This window comes from Fringilla coelebs (genome assembly GCF_963513975.1).
Source record: "Fringilla coelebs genome assembly, chromosome: 5".
Lineage (NCBI taxonomy): Eukaryota > Metazoa > Chordata > Aves > Passeriformes > Fringillidae > Fringilla > Fringilla coelebs.
Window position 1 is genome coordinate 12,019,116 of NC_140033.1, and position 21,102 is coordinate 12,040,217.

A 21,102-nucleotide genomic window follows, 5' to 3' on the forward strand; every position below is an offset into this window, starting at 1 on the left:
TTTTCCACTGCAAGGAAACTGAAAAACAACTTCTAGCTTAAACTGTAATGTACTCACTTTTAGTGATTGGAGAACAGTAACGAGAATATGTTAATTACAGTAGTTATGATAGGCTGCAGATAAAACTTAAAGTATAGATTGGTTCTACTGTATTAAGATGCTCAGCAAAGAAAAGTACATCATGCATTTGCAACCCAAACTAAAGGTCTCCAGGCCTGCCTGCAGCTGGAGCTGACAGCTGTAGGCACAGGCTCTGTCACCCAGCACCCTGGACTGCTGTAACCCCTTGGATGTAATAAACTGCATTGTGAAGAGCTGCCTGGAGTCCTGCATCCCTCATTTTGGCTCTTACAGGCAGACACGCCCAGAGCATCCCTACCCACACAGAAGGCAGCAGGGTCTGTAGGGACAGGTCGTTGATGCTGGTAAGCAAGATGCCACTATGGAAGGAAAAGACACATTAAAGGGTTTTACTCTGAGTTACTACTTCTCTGTAGAGGAAATTACTTCCAAACCATTAATATTAATGTATTAATGTGTGTGATCTTTAAATTAACATTACCTTTATAATTGCGTGACTGTAATGTTAAATAAATGCCATTTTTAAGGTACTGCAGTGTTGAAATAAAAATTCTAACATAAAAAGCCTTTTCATCAGCAGAGGAATTTTTTCATTCTTGGCACGTATTCATTCATCAGACAGTGGGTGTGCTTAGGTCAGACTGCATTTCTACAGCATTCTTGAAAATTAAGATTTTATCTAATCGGAATAAATAAATAAAGGAATTAAAATCCTGACTGATAAAAATAAATTTCTGTTGGTAATAGTCTGGATGAGTAGAAACTAGCCCATGCAACTAGTTTCTTTCACATCAAGCATGATCTGACAAATTCAAAGAGATGATGAGTTAGATGAAGAGTTATGGTACCTTGGATAGGACTCCTCTGATGACAGATATTTACTGACAGTTTTGAAGGTTGAGGATTTAGCTTAAAGTTCAGACTCTGAAAAAGACCTTCCTTTCTCCTTACATAAAGTCAGAAAAAACAGAGGTCAAAAAGTATTAAACAGGAGACTGCAAACTTCTGGCACTCTGTGCTGGAACCATGTATAGGTGGTTTGTATGTCCATATTTTCAAAACCAGACATGTAAACCATATTAAAAAAAATACTGAAATTCCTGAATGGAATCCAGAGAAACCTATGAAAATATTGTGCAGTTCAGTATCTAAATAGCAAATCTCTATCCCCATGTGCATACCTTATAAGATGCTTCTTAGCATCTACAGAGATGCTTGGGTTGGCTGCTTCCCAGCATCTCCAGTTTAATTCTCTAATCAGTAGACTGCCCAACCCAAGCTTTCTCTTTTATTTTCTCCTGCTCCCCTGGATCTTGCACTCTTGGCTGACAATGCATCAGAAGCTACGTCACAATTTCCCTCCCAGACCTCTCTATGGACCTTTGCTTATATCAAGGGGATCAATACATTTTTGAAGAGATCAATTTTAAAGTTTTCTTGAATGCATACCACAATGCCCATATAGTTAATTGTCTTTCATTTTGTATTTGTCTGTACAGGACTTTGATTATTTCACTGTTGATTTGGAGAAAGGAGCCAAAGGATTTGGGTTTAGCATTCGAGGAGGAAGGGAGTACAAAATGGATTTGTATGTGTTGAGGTTAGCAGAAGATGGACCAGCAGTAAGAAATGGAAGGATGAGGGTGAGTAAAATACATTGTGACATTTTTTTTGACATTTACAGATATGTTTGGTGGTGGGGTCAAAAGGAAAACACTTTTTTCACCTCTGATCAGCTTTTAAAAAATAATGCCAAATACCTCTTATAAAATAAGCTCATTCTGTCGGGGTTCGAGAAATTAGTTGATACCTATAGTAGATCCCTGTCGTTTCTTTGCAAATAAATTTATTACTTCTGACTGATAATACCTTTTACCATGTTATAAATTTTTGTCATTATTATTTTCACTCTTATCTAAGCAACTTAAAAATCTCAGACAAAGTTTGGTGTTTCTCGGATAATAATAACATAATTAACATTTGGGTCTCTAATCACAAAAGCAAAGTGATCACTATATGATATGTATTAGAAAACTATGAAACCTAAGACCTCATCTGTGCTGTTTTACTAATTAAGCAAGTCGCCTTTGTGTTGTTTGCTAAATTTTTTATTGATCTTAATCTTGTTTGTAGGGATCACAATCTTAAAAAAAAGCAAACACACAGCCTACATAGGAAAAAGAACCTAATCAAAAATGGAGACATTTAATCTGTCCAGTTGTGATAAAGACAAGGTATAAACTCATCCAGGCCTGCTGATACTTTTAAAAAGGAGAAGGAAAGAACACAGGCGAGACTACCAAGAGTCAACAAAAAAAGTTGTTTATGTATCTAATTAGTGCAGTCATGTTCAACCAATGTTTAATTTCAAAGATGGGCAATGAAAATTGTGTTCTGTACAGTGGTAAGAACAGCTTTTACAAATGTCATGGTTGTTACACTTACTCCGTTTCACAGTCTAAACAATCTGATCAAATTTGACGTCTTACTGAAAGAGCACTGTCTTTCTGTGTGTAGCTCAGGAGTTTTGCTGTGCTTCAAATGACTTGGTAGAATTGCAAAACTCAGCTAGTCCTCAGCTGTATCACAGAGTGCAAGCCCCTGGCACTGGCAGCAGCAGCAAAAGCAGTCCCTGCATCAGGAAAGCCAGTGGGGCAGTCAGGCAGGCAACTGGTAATGCAGATATACTCCCACTGCATCTTTTGTGTGAAATACAGGTGATTTGGTGCTGCAGCTGGAATTTTAGCTTTAGAATATCTTCTCTGGTGTTCATTCTTTCCTTTAGTTTAGTATTATCATTGTCTGTTGCTCTTAATGAGAAGCCATATGCAAGATGTACATTAGTAGCTATAATGTGATTAAAGACAGAGAAAAAGCTGTGCTTTTAATAAGCTCTGGAATCACATGTTTGGAAACATATGGCTAAGAATACAGAAAAAAAAATAAAAGAACAACTTTGAAGAAGCTTCATTTCAAATAATAATCTGTATTAGGTAGAACATGAGCATTAAAATCTGTGCATGATTTAAGCAAACTAGTACTGAGGAATGAAGTTAGATTATTCACTTTGTGAATAGCCAAGATATAGAAAGTATTTAACATTAATATGGGTTGGTTTTATTCAACTGCGTTAGGAAAACTTCTGTATGATTTAATGAATACTGCTAATATAGTTTCTAAAACATCTTAGTTTAAAACTTTTTCATTGTAGTGGCCATTTTTTCATTGTATGGCACAACATATAGCCTAACATAATAAGTGTTGTTCTGACCAGATATCTGTAATTGGGGGTTTTTCTCCCTTTTAAAAGCACCATTCTTTGGAACTATGTTCTACCATGCATCCTTGTCACTGAGTGTTCTCTTTTATTCTCCTGCCTCACAGACATTTTGACCTGACAAATGGGTTTGGAATGTGAAAGATTCTTATATTCAGTGACCTGTGACTGATGGACAGCAGGAGTTCAAGAAACAGCTTCAGAACAAAAATAGAAAAAATAGAAGCAAACATTAAAAATGTTGAAAGAAATATGTTACATAGGAAGGTGGGCAAAGGAAGCAGAGTTCTGTACCCCCATCTCCTTTCCATCAGCTGTTAACAATGCAGGTTCATTCACACTCCTTGGCTGGTTGTTGTATCTCTGTAGCTCTCTGTCTGACAGGTGCAGCTCTACAGCAAAACATGCAAAAATCAGGAGTGCTTCTTGCTTTAGATGCCATTGTCCTTAAAGACAGATTCTCTGATCCTAGGCTTTCAGCACTGAGGATACCAAACCATGCTTTTGTGAAGGATCTTACCAGAACACTTTCCAGCTAAGAGTCATTCTGATAAATTACTTGTCTCCATTGTTGTTTTGCTTGCTGTTTCCTCCTCCTTGAACAGCCTTCTTTAATTTAACTAAAGCTTTACAGAGAAACATTGAAGCAGATAGCACAAGGTGCAGGTCATGCTTATAAAGAAAAATAACATATGCAACTCCAGCCCTATTCCCACTCACAAAGCCAAGAAAAGAAAAATAAAACCAGGTGAGTTGTTGTAAAAAATAGATCATATAATGAAACACATTACCTGTAGGACTCTTAGATGTAATAAGCAAATATATTCCACAAATAACATTTTGTTTTCAATCTCCATATAGCCAGCAAAAGCCCTGATAGAGACTCAGTCATATTGATACTAAGTTCCCTATTTTACAGAAATAAATAAAATAATTACCTTAAAGTAATAGAGCTGAAGCTATACTAGTGGTTTTATAAAATTGTATCATTGAAGAAATGAAATCTCAAACTGGAAACAGCTCTGGGTGGGGAAGTTAAAGTCTTTATGTTTACTCTATTAGTGGGCACTGCAAAACCTCAGTGCTGGAATGAGTCCCAACAGCTATATTCCACTTGGACATGTGTTAAAAAAAATCTGAGTCCACCACCCCACATTCAAAAGATTCTAAGGTCTAAATACATATAAAAGTGTTAGGCATTACAGATGCAGAGGATATCAGAGTAAAACCTATGATTATAGGCAAACAGATGTAAATAAAGAACTGGAATGGAGCTATCTCTTGTGGAAAAAAAAAAAAAAGTAGATCCATTACTGAGGGAGGTAAGTGTGGAAGGAGTACAATATGCCAATAATAGCAAAGAGAAATTGAACAAGAAAGCAATGATAAAACAAGATGAAGAAAGTGACATCAAAATCAGGACATCCTTATGAAAATTTCAGTTTGATCTTCAGGCTTTTATGAACTTCTGTGAGACTTGTGAGCAGGCGGAGAACAGACTCACAGAACAAACCCAAGAAGTGATGATCTTCCAGTGGCCCTGCGAAAACTGTCTGGATTTGCAAATATTGATGTAAGAAGGAAAAAGATTTTATGAAATTCATTATCACATCACTATTTCCAATCATAATTGGATTATTATTCTGGTCTCCCTCCCTACTGGGGATGGCATGCTAGGCATGTTGCGTTTTTATTGGAAACAAATTCACCAAGGAACACCCCATTTTAGGATTACAAGATCTAAAATAGTCTTTGATTGCTCTTCATGACAGATGAAGCTTTCTACTTTGATTTTCTGCAGAATTGTTCTGGGAATTGGAAAGGCGGAAGAGCACTGAGTTGATGTCATACAGAGTTCATCAGTTTTCCAATCCTATTGCTCTTTGACTCAGGGATCCCTTTCTGCCAGACTAGATAGACACAGCATTAAGTCTTGAGATTCAACAAATTATTCCCTTAAAAGCAGGTTTAAACTTTCATGATCTTTTACACTCAGTCATGGCACCTTCACATGCACTGAGACTTTTATTTGAGTCCATAGACTCTGCAGAAAGCCCAAGCATATATCTTAGTTTAACCTGGAGTCATCTATCACTAGACATGGGAAGGAAATGCCCATCAGAGGACTCAGAGGTCTATAGGAAACTGATTCTTTGCATGCATCCTCTGCCCATGTGGTGGGTAAACTATTCTCAATCAGTGTTGAGACCCACAGCCATAAGTGCAGCTTCTTATAAAATCATATGTCAGATCATACACCACAATTAACTGTGGCAAGACTTTACTGCCATTTATGCATAAGATATATGGCAGCTCCTCACAGGAGACTGCTCTAAGGGAGAACCTCATCACTACACTGGAATTAAATACTGATGGTGTATTTTATATAGATATATAAAATGTATGTAAATACTGACTTAATTCTGACAGCTGAGCAGAGAGCAAGCTACGATGGAGAATTCTGAAAAACCTATCTATGTCTGTGCTCTATTAGACAAGGATGTATTAAAATAACCATGAAAAATATTGGAGAACTATTAGTGCCTTTGTTATCTTTTCCCAGACTGGCAGAGGTCTCAGCACATCAGGATTACATTTCTCAAGCACTCCTAGCATCAGGGAAAACAAGTGAAATTAGTTGGTGATGGCAATATTAAGAATAAAGGCCCAGTCTCAGAGTAGGGCAAGAGCATGGCACATACTGTCTGTGACAGTCATATTGGGTGGAATCTGTCACCAGAGACAAGGGACATAGCACAGACAATGTGGAGCACAGTCCCCACAGTCTTTGATGATTCAGACTCTTCTGGAAACAATTTTACAGGTCTATTAAGATAAGGCTCATGCTAACTTATATTTTATTCTTGCCTCATGCTGAGGACAATGATTGGCAGAGCTCTGCTTGCAGATCTCTATCCCTTCCTGTCTTAGAAGGAAGGGATAAGTTCCTTGCTGCTCTCAGGAGGATTGTTAAGCACGGTTGTAGAGTTTGCTAGACATGAGATAGGATCAACAGATCTCTTATTGCCTTGAATGGTATCTCCAGCAGCCAGCATGTTTATTGAAACCAGTGTCAAACAAAGAGACTGTGGCTGAGGGCTGCAAAGGTACAGAATAACATTAAATTCTTGAAGAATGAAGGTGAAATGCGCTTTTTTATAGACAGTGTACATCTGTGTCATTTTGTCACTTTGTGAGCTACATCCCTTTTTTACATCTTCCACAAAAGCCATACATCTCATCTCTGACATCTCTAGTTTCATTGTCTTGTCAACTCATTTTTCTCAGTCCTCATGCACCATTTAGCCCTATCTCCAGCTTCCTCATATCTCCTTATGCTACATTATTTTTCTCATTTTATTGCATATTTTTCTTATTTTTGGCAGGACAGACATCTGAAATTCAGGCCCAGCAAAATGCTATATCTTTCATGCTCTGAAGTTCTGCTTTGACTCTTCAGTCTTTTTTCCTGTTTGATGCATTTCTGTGGTTTGCATTCCTCTTTTTTTGTTTCAGTTGTACACAGCTGGAGATAAAACAAGGCAAAATGGACAGGAGGCTCCTATAGTGTCAATTATGAGCTTCTGTGTTGTTGCATAAGAGTCTGTGTGGCCTTGCTTGGTTGTTCCAGCTTGCTGAGTGATCATTGCAGTGATGCTCACCCCAGTAATTAATCTGTGCTGTGGTCAGGTTCATGGCATTCTGCAAACCAGCACAGTTTGTGTAGTTAATAATTTCCCATAATAATAAAGTTCACAACAATCTTATTTTGGTTATTTAGAAACCTTCATCCATCCACACCAAGAATTATTCCTAGCAGAAGGGGAGAGTTGGGTATCCAAGAGCCCAGGCTCAAAAAAGACAGGCAGATAGAGGGAGTCTGTCTCTTCCTTGGAAGGAAACAGAACTAAAGTTTCAAATCATGGAGGACATAAATATTAAATTTAAAACTGCTGTCAAAACCCATGCATGAGCATTCAGCAACATTCAAAACTGACATTTTCCTCTTTGTTTGCAAAAGAGTTACAGAGCTCCTATTAGACTCATAATCTGCTATTAAAGCCCTCTTGAGCCATAAGAGAAGTCCCCTCTTTAAGTCACCTTTGAAAAGCCTGGAGTCCTGGCTTCTGAGCAGTAGGGTGGCATATAAGAGTTGGCTATAGCTGTGTGTCACAGAATTAATTTGCTGCCATTTAGGCTTCTCAAAGGAGCAGGTGGTATGTAGGCACCTGGGCTCTCTAAGTGCTGTACAACTGTGGAGTTTAACAAGGTAACATAAACCTGTCTCCCTGCAATATGACATTTCCAAACATCTCAAGTCAGGACACCCTGAAATCACTTAAATTGTCCAGGGTTCAGTGAATAGATAGTCAGAGATGAGTTAATTAGGATCCTACAGTGCTTGGAAAGTCTTTTATACCATGCAAATCAGAAGTCTCTCTCTTGTTTCATCACAGTGTTTTTTCCATTTCACATTTCTTTATTCCTAGAAGTTGCACACATTTAGCTTGGTGTTCTTCTGGCCTCTTAATCACTGTATCCCATTTTTGCAGCCCTTGATTTTTAGGTTCTTAGTAGATCAGTCGTCTGTTTCCACCAAATAAGGAATCATTCTCTTTCTGAGGCTTGGATGTAATATAACTTCCATAGATACATTTTATAAGTCCACATTAACATGTGCAAAATATTCTCATTCTTTTTTAAAATTATTTTTTAGTTGCTGTTGTCTTGCATCTCAGGGATGGCAAAATCCAGAAATGCCTGGACTACCACATACCATTTTGTTAGATTCCTACTGCACAACCAAATTTTGTACCAGAAACCACATGCAGTCCCTGTAGTTTCATACACAGGAGCCTTCTAACATTTGTGATTCTGGTCTCCATACATTAATATTGTATTTCTTCAGTCCATCCAGAAAAAAGTCTTTGCAGGGTTATCTCAGCTGTTTGTAGTCCTGTTGCTAAAGGAATATGGAAAATGGGAAAATATGAAAGGCACTGATCATCAACAGGACTGATTGTTTTTTGTCAGTGACAATCAAATCTAATCAAAGCTTAAAAGGAAGAATGAACAATTTTTTACTCTACATTAAATGGAAGTCCTTGAAATCACTTTGCCATGCAGACACCACAATCTGCACTAACTCCTCACTTGTGTAGAGCCTCTCTGAGATTTCTTGTTAATGAAGAACAGAGCATCTATTTGGGATGCTCCATCAGTGATTGGCCCCACATTAAAGGATGATTTCCTACAGTCTGCAGTGGAAAGCACCTAAGGTTGCAATCAGTAAGTACAGTTAGCAAGAAGTAGCTCTGCTCAGCTTGAGAGTGATTAGAGCAAAAAATGCATTAAAAACAGAGAGAAACTGTTATCACACAGTAAAGGGAGTAGGTGACAGATACAGACATTTCTTTATCCAATCAAGAAAGCTGCAGCAAGGAAACAGGAAGAATGAAGGTATAGCTTGATCAGTCATGAGTTTTTACAAACCTTTAAGACAATCCCAGCATCCAAAAATGAATGAAGGATTTACCAGTTTAATCTTAATTTCTGATACAGCATAGTTTGGAATCCTATTTTATGTTGAAAAGAAAGAACAAGACTGACATACTGCTGAGTGACTCATGAAAATCCTCAGGTTCTCCAGGTGCTAAAAAGCAGTGAAGTCTTATGTTCAGAATATTGGAGGAAAGTGGATATTGCTGCTGGGAAGCCTCTTTGCAAATTTGCTTTAATCACAGCAAGCACAAGGGTAGGAGGAGCAGTGATAGGTCCTAAGAGGCAGAAAGGTCTTCTCCACATGGTGTGCTGGCACAGTAGGGACTCAGCTGCTGAACCCTTGACATGAGTGAGGGCTTGAGAAGGCTGTCAGAAACCCCACTGAAAATTTGGAATATACATAATACTAATATTTAGAATAATCCCACACATCAGGGGCAGAAGTACACCCCAGGAAAATACAGTGCTCCACCAGCAGCACCTTGAGCAAGGTTTTGTGCACACATCTGGAAGACAAATGCCCACAGAGTGATTCATGCCAGTTAAGCAGCCCATCTTTTCTACATAAGTAGCACTTACTCTTAAAACCTGCAGCATACCTGGCTTACTTTATGCAGTAATATAAATCTTACCTTCATAATAAGCATTCAGTGAATGTCAACGCTGTCATTTAAATGGAACAAAAAGACAAAGGTATTCTTAGGCCCATCCATTCATTCTGTGATTTGTGATCCATCTGAACAGTACAGGAAGATGTTAGCTGTGCTTTCCCACCAAACTGCGTGTCCCTTTGGGGTAATCTAACTCACACTCCAATTCCCTACTACATGCATCACTGTCCAACCTCACTGGTGGAGAGACATGGTGTGATTGATCTGAACTCAGAGAATTCAGCTGGGATACTCAAGCACATGAGCTGGATGCCAGCCTGTGGCAAGAGGAGCTCAGTGCTGGGTTAATGTAATTGGCAGAACTCGAGGAAGAATATATTGACATGCAGACATAAAGCTGATCAAAATGCTGCTGTCTGCACAACAAAGAAATACAAACTGAGGCCCTTGGGGATCCTGAATGTATCTTGACGGTATAAAAGCTTAATAAATCAAGAGCAAATTAACTGTAGGTGAACTGTTATTCAGCATTTCTCCAAAAATCTGTATGTGTTTTTAAGAATTTGTTTGCAGAAAGGTAAGGATAGGAGTATTTCTCTCACACACTTAATTAAGATCCTTCTTACAAAAATGTATCTAGTTTGGCACATTCAAAACATCCTTCTAACTCTATGCCTAGTAGCAAAATCTTTCAAGCCAGCTGTGAAAAAAAAAAAAGAAATTAATAATCATGATAAAAATAGTTAAGTATTAAATTTTAAGACTAAAATCCTTAGTTGGCATGCATCTTATTTAAATCTGGGGCTTATGGAGTATTATGAAGGTTTTCAGGTCTAAAAAATTAATTAACCCTAACTTAAAAGTTAAGAATCAAGTGTTAGAAAACAAATGAGCACACCACATGATGCTGCTCTGATAATTAAAACAATTTGTCCAGCAACAGGAGTGACATAGGCATTGTCTGCTCTTCTGTGTTTTCCCAAATCATAACAAGTGGAAACTGGGAGAAGTCATCTGGAAAGGTAAAAGGATAGATATCAGGCCATTGCTGTGACCCACCAGCCTAGTATCCTCATTCCAACAAGGACAAGCAGAGGATGCTTAGAAAAGGAATGTAGAGCATGTATGAAATGATTCTGCACTGCATCATAACATCCAAGATGCTGTCAGTCAGGTGTTTATATATTTTTCTATGCTAGGACTCAGTGTTAGGACTATTTTTAAACACTTATTTGAATGTATTCATGCTTTTGACATGCCAGATATAATGTGTCAATGGAATCCAAGTTTAAGTGCCTGCATCATTTGGAAAAAAAATCTTTTTTTTTGTTTGTAGTTACAATATAATAGCCTTACTTCGTCATTCTGTGTATCATTCTTTATTCTATTGATCTATATCATGTACTGAACCTCACCAGACTGTTTCACCTTGCATCAAAAGAGAGCTGTTCTTCACCCCTGACCAGCCTCATTGGCCTCCTCCAAACCATTTCTCAATGTATCACATTCATTTGGAGATGGAAGCACCAGAACAATTTGCAGTTTTCAGGATATTGGTGCTCCTAAATGACACAGTGATGGCTTCTCCTTTATTCTCCACTTTCCCCCTAGCAGCTGGTATTCTGTTTGGGTTTTTGGCTGTGCTGACATTTTCAGCTTAGTGAGCTCAGCACAAGACAGCAGGATCTGTGTTTTCAGGGGTGGTGGCTGATTCAGTAGTTTTCCACATGTACTATACTTGGTGCTTAGCACTCAGCACCACTGGATTTCACATGCTGCTTTAGCACACAGGATTGTGCCATCTTTTTTTAGAGCTTTTAAGTTTAGATATAAGAATACTGCATGGTAATGTGCTGTCTGCAAATCCTATCACCTCTTCCCCACAGCATTTGCAAGTATGCTGAGCAGAATAATCACTGTGGTAAAGTCTTTTGATTGTGAAAATTGACCACTTATTTAAAGAATTTTTTTCCTAGAATTTAATCTCCTGCTTAGAAGAACCTATTCTTTTTCATCCCACAGCAGAGCCTCTATTGAAGACTTTACTATTAAAAGCTTTCTGAAAATGTCAGTATACTAACCAGATCACATTAATCTATATAGTCATTGAGAGCTCCAGTGACCTGCAATAGATCTGTGAGGAATGGCTTCCCTCTACAATAGCCACACTGACCCTTTCCCACTATATCATCATTATCCATGTGCCAGCTAAGCCTCACCATCCTCATTGCTTCCTTCCATCTGCTCAATTGAACATGAGACTCGCTTGGTTACTTTCCAAGACCGTTCTTAAAGACTGGTGTCACACTTGCCACTTCCCATTCCTTTGAAATTCAGCAATTCACTGATTTAGGCAGTAGATTATATCCTATAGCTACTAGTAGGACAGCTTCATATCCAAATTCCTTTAGAACTGAGGATAAAAGTCATCTGCTTCTGGTGGTGTCTCACTATCCGTTTCATCAGTCTGCTATAAAATCTTTGCCACGGACCCTGCTGTTGGAGTCAGTTCCTCACTCCACCCTGCAGTGAGCAGACCCTCTGCAGGAGTTTTGCTGCCCTCCTCTTCAGTGAAAATTGATGAAAGGATTAATCTGCTTTCTATAGTCTTTCCTACCTTATGCCCAGACTATCGTTTGAGATCTGACAGACTCCATGCCTATGGTATGCTTGACAACATCTTCTTAGATCTTACATTTTAGCATTTTTCCTCCTCAAAATCTTTTTGTGGCTTCATCTTTAGCTTGTTGGAGTTTATGTTCTTTTCTCTTTTGCTGTGTGGATGCAACTTTAGATGAAGGAATCTCCATTCTCAGGTTTCTCTGTAGGATCTATAGAATCAGCTTGTCAGACCTTGAAGTTGCTTTGCTTTTGCCTGATAAGAACTGCCTGAGCCCATCAAGAAGATACCAGAAAATTTTCTTCCTCCTTTTCATAGTCTCTATTGGTTCCCATCCCTGATTGGAATGGTGAAATAGATGTTATTAATATTGCATTATGCTACAATGAGTTATCCTACCTCTGTTTTAAAAAAGTAATAGCATATCAAATACAGTAGGACAATGCATTTTCCTTCTATCTTTGACACCTTTATTTCACATATACATGGATTATTTTGCAGCAATGTTGTGAAAGGCATCAAGTGTACTGTAGTACCAGAAATCCACTTTGCTGTCTTTTCAGCCCTCATGACTGAAAATTTCATTTTTCCCTCTTGCACTCCCCACTCTTTGCAAACGATCAGGCATGCACATTGTCCTCTTTCCAAGCTCTCTTTCCCAAATAGCACTACTGTTTCTCTCTCTCAGGAAAAAGTGAAAAAGGAAAAAGGAAAAAGCTAGAGCTGCTGCTGAGGAGTGGTCAGAAGGCCTTTTCTTGTTCTGCACCATGTCCTATGGCCCCTCTTTCCCCCTCCTTTTGGGCAGGAGTCAAGACCAGCTCTCTATGGGAACAAAGGGCCCAGCATTTCCAGGGGTAAGAAGTCCCAGCTGCCTAAATAGCTGGTTGGCCACAGGAAAAAAAATCTTTTTCACTCCAAACTTTTATGTGGTATGTTCAAAAGTGACATGGGACATGTTTTTGTAATTCCCCCAAAGAGAAACACCATGTCTTCTGCTGAGACACCCAAGCTCACATACCTAAAATGCACTGGAGGGAGTCCAAATTACCAAAACCCCACAGCTTTGCCCAGGCTGAGTGTTACACCTGGGATTTCCAGGCAGCACACATTCTCTGCTGTGAGGAGATTTGCTCAGCACATATCCAGCCTGTGCCCAACTCCAGGCAATGATACTTGAGCTCGACAGTACTTGGAAATTCACCAAAATAGATACTCTGGAATTGCCTTTTGGTCTCCAAGTACAGACAAATTTTCAGCCTTTTGGACCATTTGACAATAACAACCTCAACAAATAACATGTAAAAGTGTTCCAGTGATAAAAATAGAATGCCCGTATAAAAATAATTAAATGTGATTTGTCTCTTTCCTGAGGTTTAATTAAAAAATGCATTAATAAAATGACAGATAGCAGTGCCCTCCACACAAATCATTTGAGGCTGCTTTTATCATTAGATTTAGCATGGACTGAAAATGTGCATACACAATTAATTTAATGTCATGCAGCTGGGAACCATGCACCTGCTTAGAGACTGTTCCTTACGCACCAACGGAGGCAAACGTACACAAGGCTCTCATCTGTGGTTTAAAAGAACACCCAAGCAAGGAAAAACCTCTTTACTACATTAAAGCTATATGTGTTTCCCTTCTGGTTCACCCTGCTTCTGAAACTCTCTTTGTGTGTATGGTTGGCTTTTTTTAACAAGACCAGTAATAATTGCTTTAAAATACGGCCAAACAAAGGCTCTGCAGATAAACCCACATGTACTCAAGGCACTTTATTCTAATGATTTGGAGAAGCTTTACAATTTTCTTTCTAATTAACCTATCAATAGTGATGGTACTTAAACATTCCTTAGGAATATTATCTTCTCATTATTGCCAGAAAGCATGTTGCCCAATTTTATAGCTCAGTTGTTCTTACACATGGATGGAGCATCTGAATTAACTTGAACTGAAACAGATTTTGTAAAGAAACACTTTCCATACACACAAAATACTTTCATGATTGCATTTAAATCATTAATATTCAAATTTCAAAGCATTAAGGGGGTGAAGCATTCAGTGTTTATTCTGTGCTTGCACATTGTAAGAATATAATAGAGGAGGGCTCTGCTTACCAAGTGGCATTGGGTTAGGAGGAGAACCAGGGGGTTTGGGTAGGTATTCATCCCAAACAGCATGGAAACTCAGCAAGGGTCATATTCTTCAGGAGGAAAGAAACACAACACGAAGCAATGTGAATAAAATTTCCAGATTCTGCTGGAAAATTGCAGATAGCTGCAAAGAACAGGTTTCCTCAGAATAAATACAGCTCGGGCAGCCAGGCAAGCTTTCCTGGCTGTCTTGCCAGCATGCTTCACCCTTCAGCTGCTGAGAACATCTGGAGGACAGAGTTAGATCACTCCTGCTTTGTAGTCTTTGCTGAAGACCACCAGGAAGGTTAAAAAGCAGAGCTGATGCCACCCTGGGGAGTGTCCCACATGCAGGGCTTGCCTGTTGGGACTGGGAAAGGGTACATGTGTCTGTTTCACATGTTTAAAGAAACATCAAGAACTGGAAAAAAGAGGTGGTGTACTGCCTCATGAGAATGGGGAGATGGCTGAAATATTCAGTGTTTTCTTTGTATCAGTCTCCATTGAGATGTTCACAAAAACATCAACAAAGAAATTAGCATAAATCACAATAAGGAGAAAACTGCTTAAAGCATACTTAGATTCAAGTTTGCAGAACTTGCTGCTGTTCATGTGTGCTCAATGACTAAGGTAAGTAAATTTATAGACTATTAGTAATTATGTCTATGAATTCATGGAGGACAAGAAAGACTAGAGAAAGCAAAATATATACCCTATTTTTAAAGCCAAATTTAAAAAAAATCCTTCAATTTTTGTGCTCAGAAATAATCTGTGGCAAGTTACCAAAAAGTTGAGAAAGTTCCCTGACATGTGAATTGTGGAAAGCAAATCTTGTCACACCAGTCTAATTTTCCTTTCTTATGAATGATTTTCATTCTTATTCCTATGTGGAAAAAAGGGGAGGAGAATGTGCAATCTTCCTTTCACCTTTCAACACTACCTTCTATGAAATGCACATAAAAAGGTTGAGGGCCTAGGTGGAATCTCTTTTAATGTGGTTACTGACAATAATGCCTCTCAAAGGCTGCTCTGAATGATTTCCTCCTTAATAGTAATTACAAATGTAGTTCTGAGGTGCCTGGGATGAAACCAACTCAGTTCAATATTCCATTAATAATTGGAGACCTACTGATAAATAATAAAATAAAATTTGCTGATGCCAGTATTTCACTATTCAGAGGGAGTTTAAAAAGACTTTTAGAAACAGACTGTTTCAAAATAGAAATTTTGTACTAAAAGTCACAGAGGTGCACAGTGCTCAGTTTAGGGCAGAGAAATCAGATGCACAGTGATAAATGTGAGATAACTGCTCAGAATCCAAACTGACCTGGGGTTGCAAATCTGATGTGTTACTAAAAGGCAAAGAAGTTTTTCTGTATTTATTATTAGTAAATGTGGAAAGAATGTAATAATTTTGATCTGTTCTGCCTACCCTCCCACGTTCATAATATCTTCAGTTTGGACACTGTGAACAGACATGGAAGGATCCAGAAGAGAAGTGTAGAGGAATGCTGTGTGCTATAAACTGCAGGAATCATCTTTTGATCCTAAAAAGAGAAATGAGGATCCCATGTAACAGACACTGATTTTATGTTTCCAATTACCTCTGGTCTCACCTTGGTGTATCTTCAATATGTGGGTGTATCTAAGATCTTCTTTAAAAATCACTGGATTTAGAGAAGTCAGAAACAGCTCCACAAATCTAAGAATTTGTTCCAGAATAGAAAGTTGAGGGAGAAAGCATATTTGAATGCCTGGACAAAGAGAGCCCATACAGCAGGGTTTTGTCCCATATCAGCCATAAGAAAATCTTCATCACAGAGGGAAAGGAAGGGAAGGTTATCAAGGTTTAACTGCAGGAATTGTTCCTTACTGACCCAGGGGGAACCACTCTTCAGCCAAGGTTTTCTCTTTTGTATGAATTCCCAGATATGATTGCAAAGTCTAATTGAAGCTTTTCTCGAGGTAAGAGTGTTGACAACTTTTCTCTTCCTTGTTGTTTTCTCATCTAATCAGAGCTGGGCTTGTGCTGCAGAGGCAGTATAATTCAGCTGTACATCAGTCAGCCACAAGACACAAAAGCAAGGAACACAATTAACCCACTGCTCCTGCAACTATTCATTACTGCTCTGGTCTCACCCTTTCTGATGTGGATTTCAGAGCACCTAATTTTTGCCATCTTGTTTCTCTCCCCTCCTTCAGTCACATAACCAAGATGCCAGCCTTTTTTAAGCTTTCTCAAGTTATTTGCACATAATGTTTTAGAAGAAAAGGAAATATGAAATCCACTACAATATTTTATAATGAAAGAAAATACCAAATGAGCCACGTGCTGCCTACAGAGAGAAAAATTGTGAATTCACAGAAATACAGAAAAGGTTACATTACAAGATAGTTCCTGCATAGTGACCAGTGAAAACAGAAGGAAGGCAAACTGCAAGGGAGAAATGTGACATTAACTTAACCTTTTTACATATTAAACTGTATTAAAATCTTTCTGTCTGTCTGCTCTGGAGTGCAGAGGATTTTATTTGAAGGACTGTACATTCTCAAGCAGCTTTCAGTACTAATTTTAAAAGCTATTCATCAAGGAGTGTTAAAAACACCTCTTTCATTTGATCTAATCTGGCACTTCTCTCAAGACATGCTAACAAGAACATTTTAAATACCTTCTGCAAAATATGGTCTACCCAGGCAATGTTCCACAAAAAAAAAGAACTGTCCTCAAGCATTCTGAAAATCTGACTTTACTTTTACAGGATTTCTATGGGGTTTAATTGTTTCATGAGACTTAGAAATGGCTTTTCCTAAAATCCTTGAATTTTTGTCTATATTTGGCCTGACTAATATCCTTGTGAGGATGCTACAAATCCATCTTCTGTCTGTGTTACAGGAGTGGTAACACAGATTTTTCTCTTTTTGCTCCAAGTGTATGAACCAACAGCATTCTCCAAAAGTCTGGGGAATGCAGAGAGCCCTGGGGGATGGCCAGACCTGGGGGAGGTCTCACCATGATCCAGAGAGCACCTGTGTTGTGTGCCAGCGTGGCCTGAAGGCTGCCAGAAATATTTTAAATTTTGCACTGCATGGTACAACCAAATGAATTTGTTTTTTTAGAGAGAAAATCAGCTGAGGAAGACATTTGCACTGCAAAAATAATCCTGCACAAAATAATTCTGATTCCCCCCCCCCCAACTGTTAATACTGCAGCATTTACAAAATGCAATAGCAAAGCTAATAGGTTTTATTTGGATCAATGGCTTTTCAGTTACACAAAGTATCAGCATACATTGCATACAGGATCCTGGGATGATGCAGCTCCTGTTGACAAAGTATTAATTCTGTGAATTCCTAGAAACACTGTCATAGTACCTCTATTAACCTTCATTCTTTATCTGAGAAAACGTAAGGACTAGATAACTTCTTGACATCCTTTCCAGTTTTCTTTGATGCTTGGAGTTGTATTGACATTTCATATTGTGCACATGTATTTGGTAACCATTATATTTCAAATTCAGGAAAGAAGGAAAACCTCTGCAGGATTACACTTTGAGCCGACAGAAGTAAAATTGCAGCAAAGAAAACATACAAAATAGAAGATATTTCAATGCCCAAGGCCAGCTAAGAGCTGGTTTTGTTAAGGCAGTCTTGTAAGAGGGAAAGAAGGTGTGAGTGTGTCACCTTGGAGTCTGTATTTCCTCTCTAGGATGTGTAGGCATTGTTGTTTTAGGTGGCTTAAACACTGTGAGGAAGCTGCACAGTGAGGCCAAAACCAAAACATGCGGGCTGGAAGCAAAGCCAAGCAAGTTGGGGTGGATGGGATGTGCAGACATCAGTGCCACATTGAACTGCTGTAGAAATAGAGCAGAAATAATAATGAAGCCAGCTCCAAGTGGAAATCTGGCCAGGAGATGAGTGGCAGAAATCCATAATCAGAATCCTGGAGTCGGCTGCTCTAACTAGGCAGTTCAGCCACAGGCTGTGCTTGCTCCCAGCAAAAAGCTCCTGTGGTAAATAGTTGAAAGCATGTTCTTTGAACTCCAGCAGACCTGCTTGTCCTGTGTCACAGCACTAACCTTTCTTTGTTTAATAGCGTGCTGCATAACGACTCTTAATTTGGTGTGAAACCTTACTACCGAGGTTTGGAAATTCAAATGATGGAAGTTTCTATTTGTGCTTTGAAACTCTCTTTTTTCTCTATGAAAACAGCAAGCGCAACAAAGTTCTTCTCAGGCTCACCCAACGCCACAGGTTACAGAGTAGCAGGGATTATGTTCCAGTGATTCCACCATGTCAAGCAATTCAAGGAAGCCTCTTAAGTGCAGAAGATGTGAGCAAGTTACAAAGGCATTGCACTGGTGTCAGCAGAAGACAAGCAGCATTTGATATGGCATATTCAGAATCCACTTTGGAGGTTATTTGATCTGCCAGTAATATTCCTCAGATAGACAGGAACAAATTTACCTTGATGTGTCTGTCTGTCATTCAAGTAACCTTTGATCCATTGAATATGTCTCTTCCTGAAACACTCATTTTTCTGCAATTCTGTCTGACTCAATATTCTTCTTACCTGACAGGTAGGAGATCAAATAATTGAAATCAATGGAGAAAGCACAAGGGACATGACACATGCCAGAGCAATAGAGCTAATCAAGTCTGGTGGCAGGAGAGTGCGACTGTTGTTGAAACGTGGAACAGGCCAGGTCCCAGAATATGGTGGGTTTTCATCTTTACATTTTTATATGTGCATGACTATATAAATTAACTATAATGCTTTTGAATTAAGTAGCAGTTGCAGATATTTGTATATTGTAATTTCCTGGAGCACATTAAGTATTGCCTGAAGTGCTTACCTGTAGGGGTGGACTCACTCACACGTGTGTACATCGCTGTCATCTGCTGCCCTCCCAACACAGGCAGTGGCTTCTAAGATGTGCATTGGAGGAAGCACTACAAACCTCCTAGGGGACATCTCTGAGCGTGCTGGGAGTTGCTGATTTGCCCATAAACTCTCCTTTTCTTCCTTTATCGGAACTTCTTCCTTGTTGGTACTTCTCTGTACATTTTGAGTCACAGCAGATGATCTTGCTGCCACGCAATTGAGTGGCTCAGCTTGAACTCTAAAGCATTGTCAAGAATGTACTCCTTTCTTTGACAGCTTCACCCTTGTATTCTCTCTGACAAAATACATGGATGATCAATTAGAAGCCAGTTCTGAATTTAAAACATGAGATTTTGCTCATTGTGGTGAGAAAACAGGATCCATTCTTCTTGTATTTTGTTTCAGAGAGATTTCTGGGACTTTTAAAATATTTTTTAAAGTATGAGTCATTTAGACAATATAGAAACCTTATTTCATAACTGAAATGACAAAAATTAAAAATGAATTATCCAAAGGTAATTTCAAATACAAAGAATTAAAAAAAAAAAAAAAAAAAAAAAAAAACAACTGAAATCAGGACTTACTGTATAGCATGATGTAACAATTTCATATATTTACATAAGTTCTATGATGTGCACCCCTGGGCCTGAAATGTCTTAGGATACTTTTTAATGAAAAGTCCTTAACTTCTTTATGCTATGAGGTCCAAAACTCTATTAAACTTTTTTGCTTTTACTTTGGAAGTTCCAGAATGCTTTCCCATTAGAATCAGAAATTACAGTCCCATAAAAATTCAAATACTTAGGCTTAACTATAGGTTCAGGTGAGCCTTTGTTGCCAACATAAATTCAATACCTCTGTTAAAGTCAGCTGCACTGAAAGTCAATTCTTTCCCAGCTGTCAATACACATGGTAATTGCACTATTTTCTTCTCTAAACAAGAGCTAATTCTATGGCTAAACCAATACTCAGGACAGTGTATGCTGCATTTTTTACAACTTTCAAGAGCTTCTGAATAAAGGCAGAAAAGATGGGCCATAGCCCACCCATCTGGTAATAAAGTTAGTGATTTATACTTTTGGTGAGTAGAAAAAGCCAAAATGGCTTTCAGGGGCTCTGATAAAATCACACTAAGACATTTAATATCAGTTTTAACTAGTGTGCAATCCTTTCAGAGACACCTCAAACAGAAATTCAGGTCACCTCCAGAACTGTTTTATGGGAGAGGTGCATCATTTTTAATGAAAGAACAAACAAATGGCCAGGACTGATGCCGTGGCAGTAATCCTTCTCAGCAGAACCATATATCAGCAGTCCTCTGCTTCCTCAGAAAACAATTTCATCTAAGCTAGGCCCAGGAGGCTACAATGAGCCAAGAGTCAGTTGCCGTTCAGACCCATTCCAAATCTGAATTTCTTAAGGTCCCAGTTCCATATGGCACTTAAATCCAAAATCAATTTCTCTTATTTACATAATCTTATAAAATCGTACATTATTCCAGTAAAAAAAAAGAATTTAAAAACAACCAAAAAAAACCCCACACAAACATGAACAAAACTTCATTGTAAATATCATTGATTTAGGAAAACAAATCTTCCAAAATGTGCACAGGTCTTTGAGTAGATGATGAGTAGAAAATGCATATAAACCACTAGAAATTGAGACACAGCTTTTAGTGCTAAGAGAAAGCAACAAGGTTCACAGTGTTGTTTAAAGCCAAACTTGCCATTTGGGAAGGCATTTGGAATACTTAGCACCAGTCGTTTAAAAATGAAGATTACTGAGAAATAAAAGTTGCTACAAAGAAAATTCACCAAAGTGCTTTTTAGTCAGACCATTTTTCAAACTGCCTCTCCAGCTTTACACAGGGGGAGAACTAAGTAGCTGAGCTTGAAAGGCCCTTTTTCCTCCTGCACTGAAAAAGGAATAAAAGTGTTCAGGAGTTACTTCATAGTGTACAAACAGCCTGCAGAAAGCATCACATCAAAGGATAACAT

General features: G+C 38.5%; 1 protein-coding gene across 3 annotated transcripts in view; it reads left to right on the forward strand.

The window, feature by feature from the left end:
• Nucleotides 1-21,102, forward strand: part of MAGI2 (membrane associated guanylate kinase, WW and PDZ domain containing 2) — a gene marked incomplete at both ends in the record, with an annotated part of 698,114 nt that overhangs the window by 657,911 nt on the left and 19,101 nt on the right. For all 3 annotated transcript variants that reach the window (XM_084205311.1, XM_084205312.1, XM_084205313.1), the window contains 2 exons: nt 1,581-1,724; nt 18,801-18,939. In XM_084205311.1, the coding sequence (XP_084061437.1) occupies nt 1,581-1,724; nt 18,801-18,939 (283 nt within the window). The remainder of the gene's footprint in view (nt 1-1,580; nt 1,725-18,800; nt 18,940-21,102) is intronic.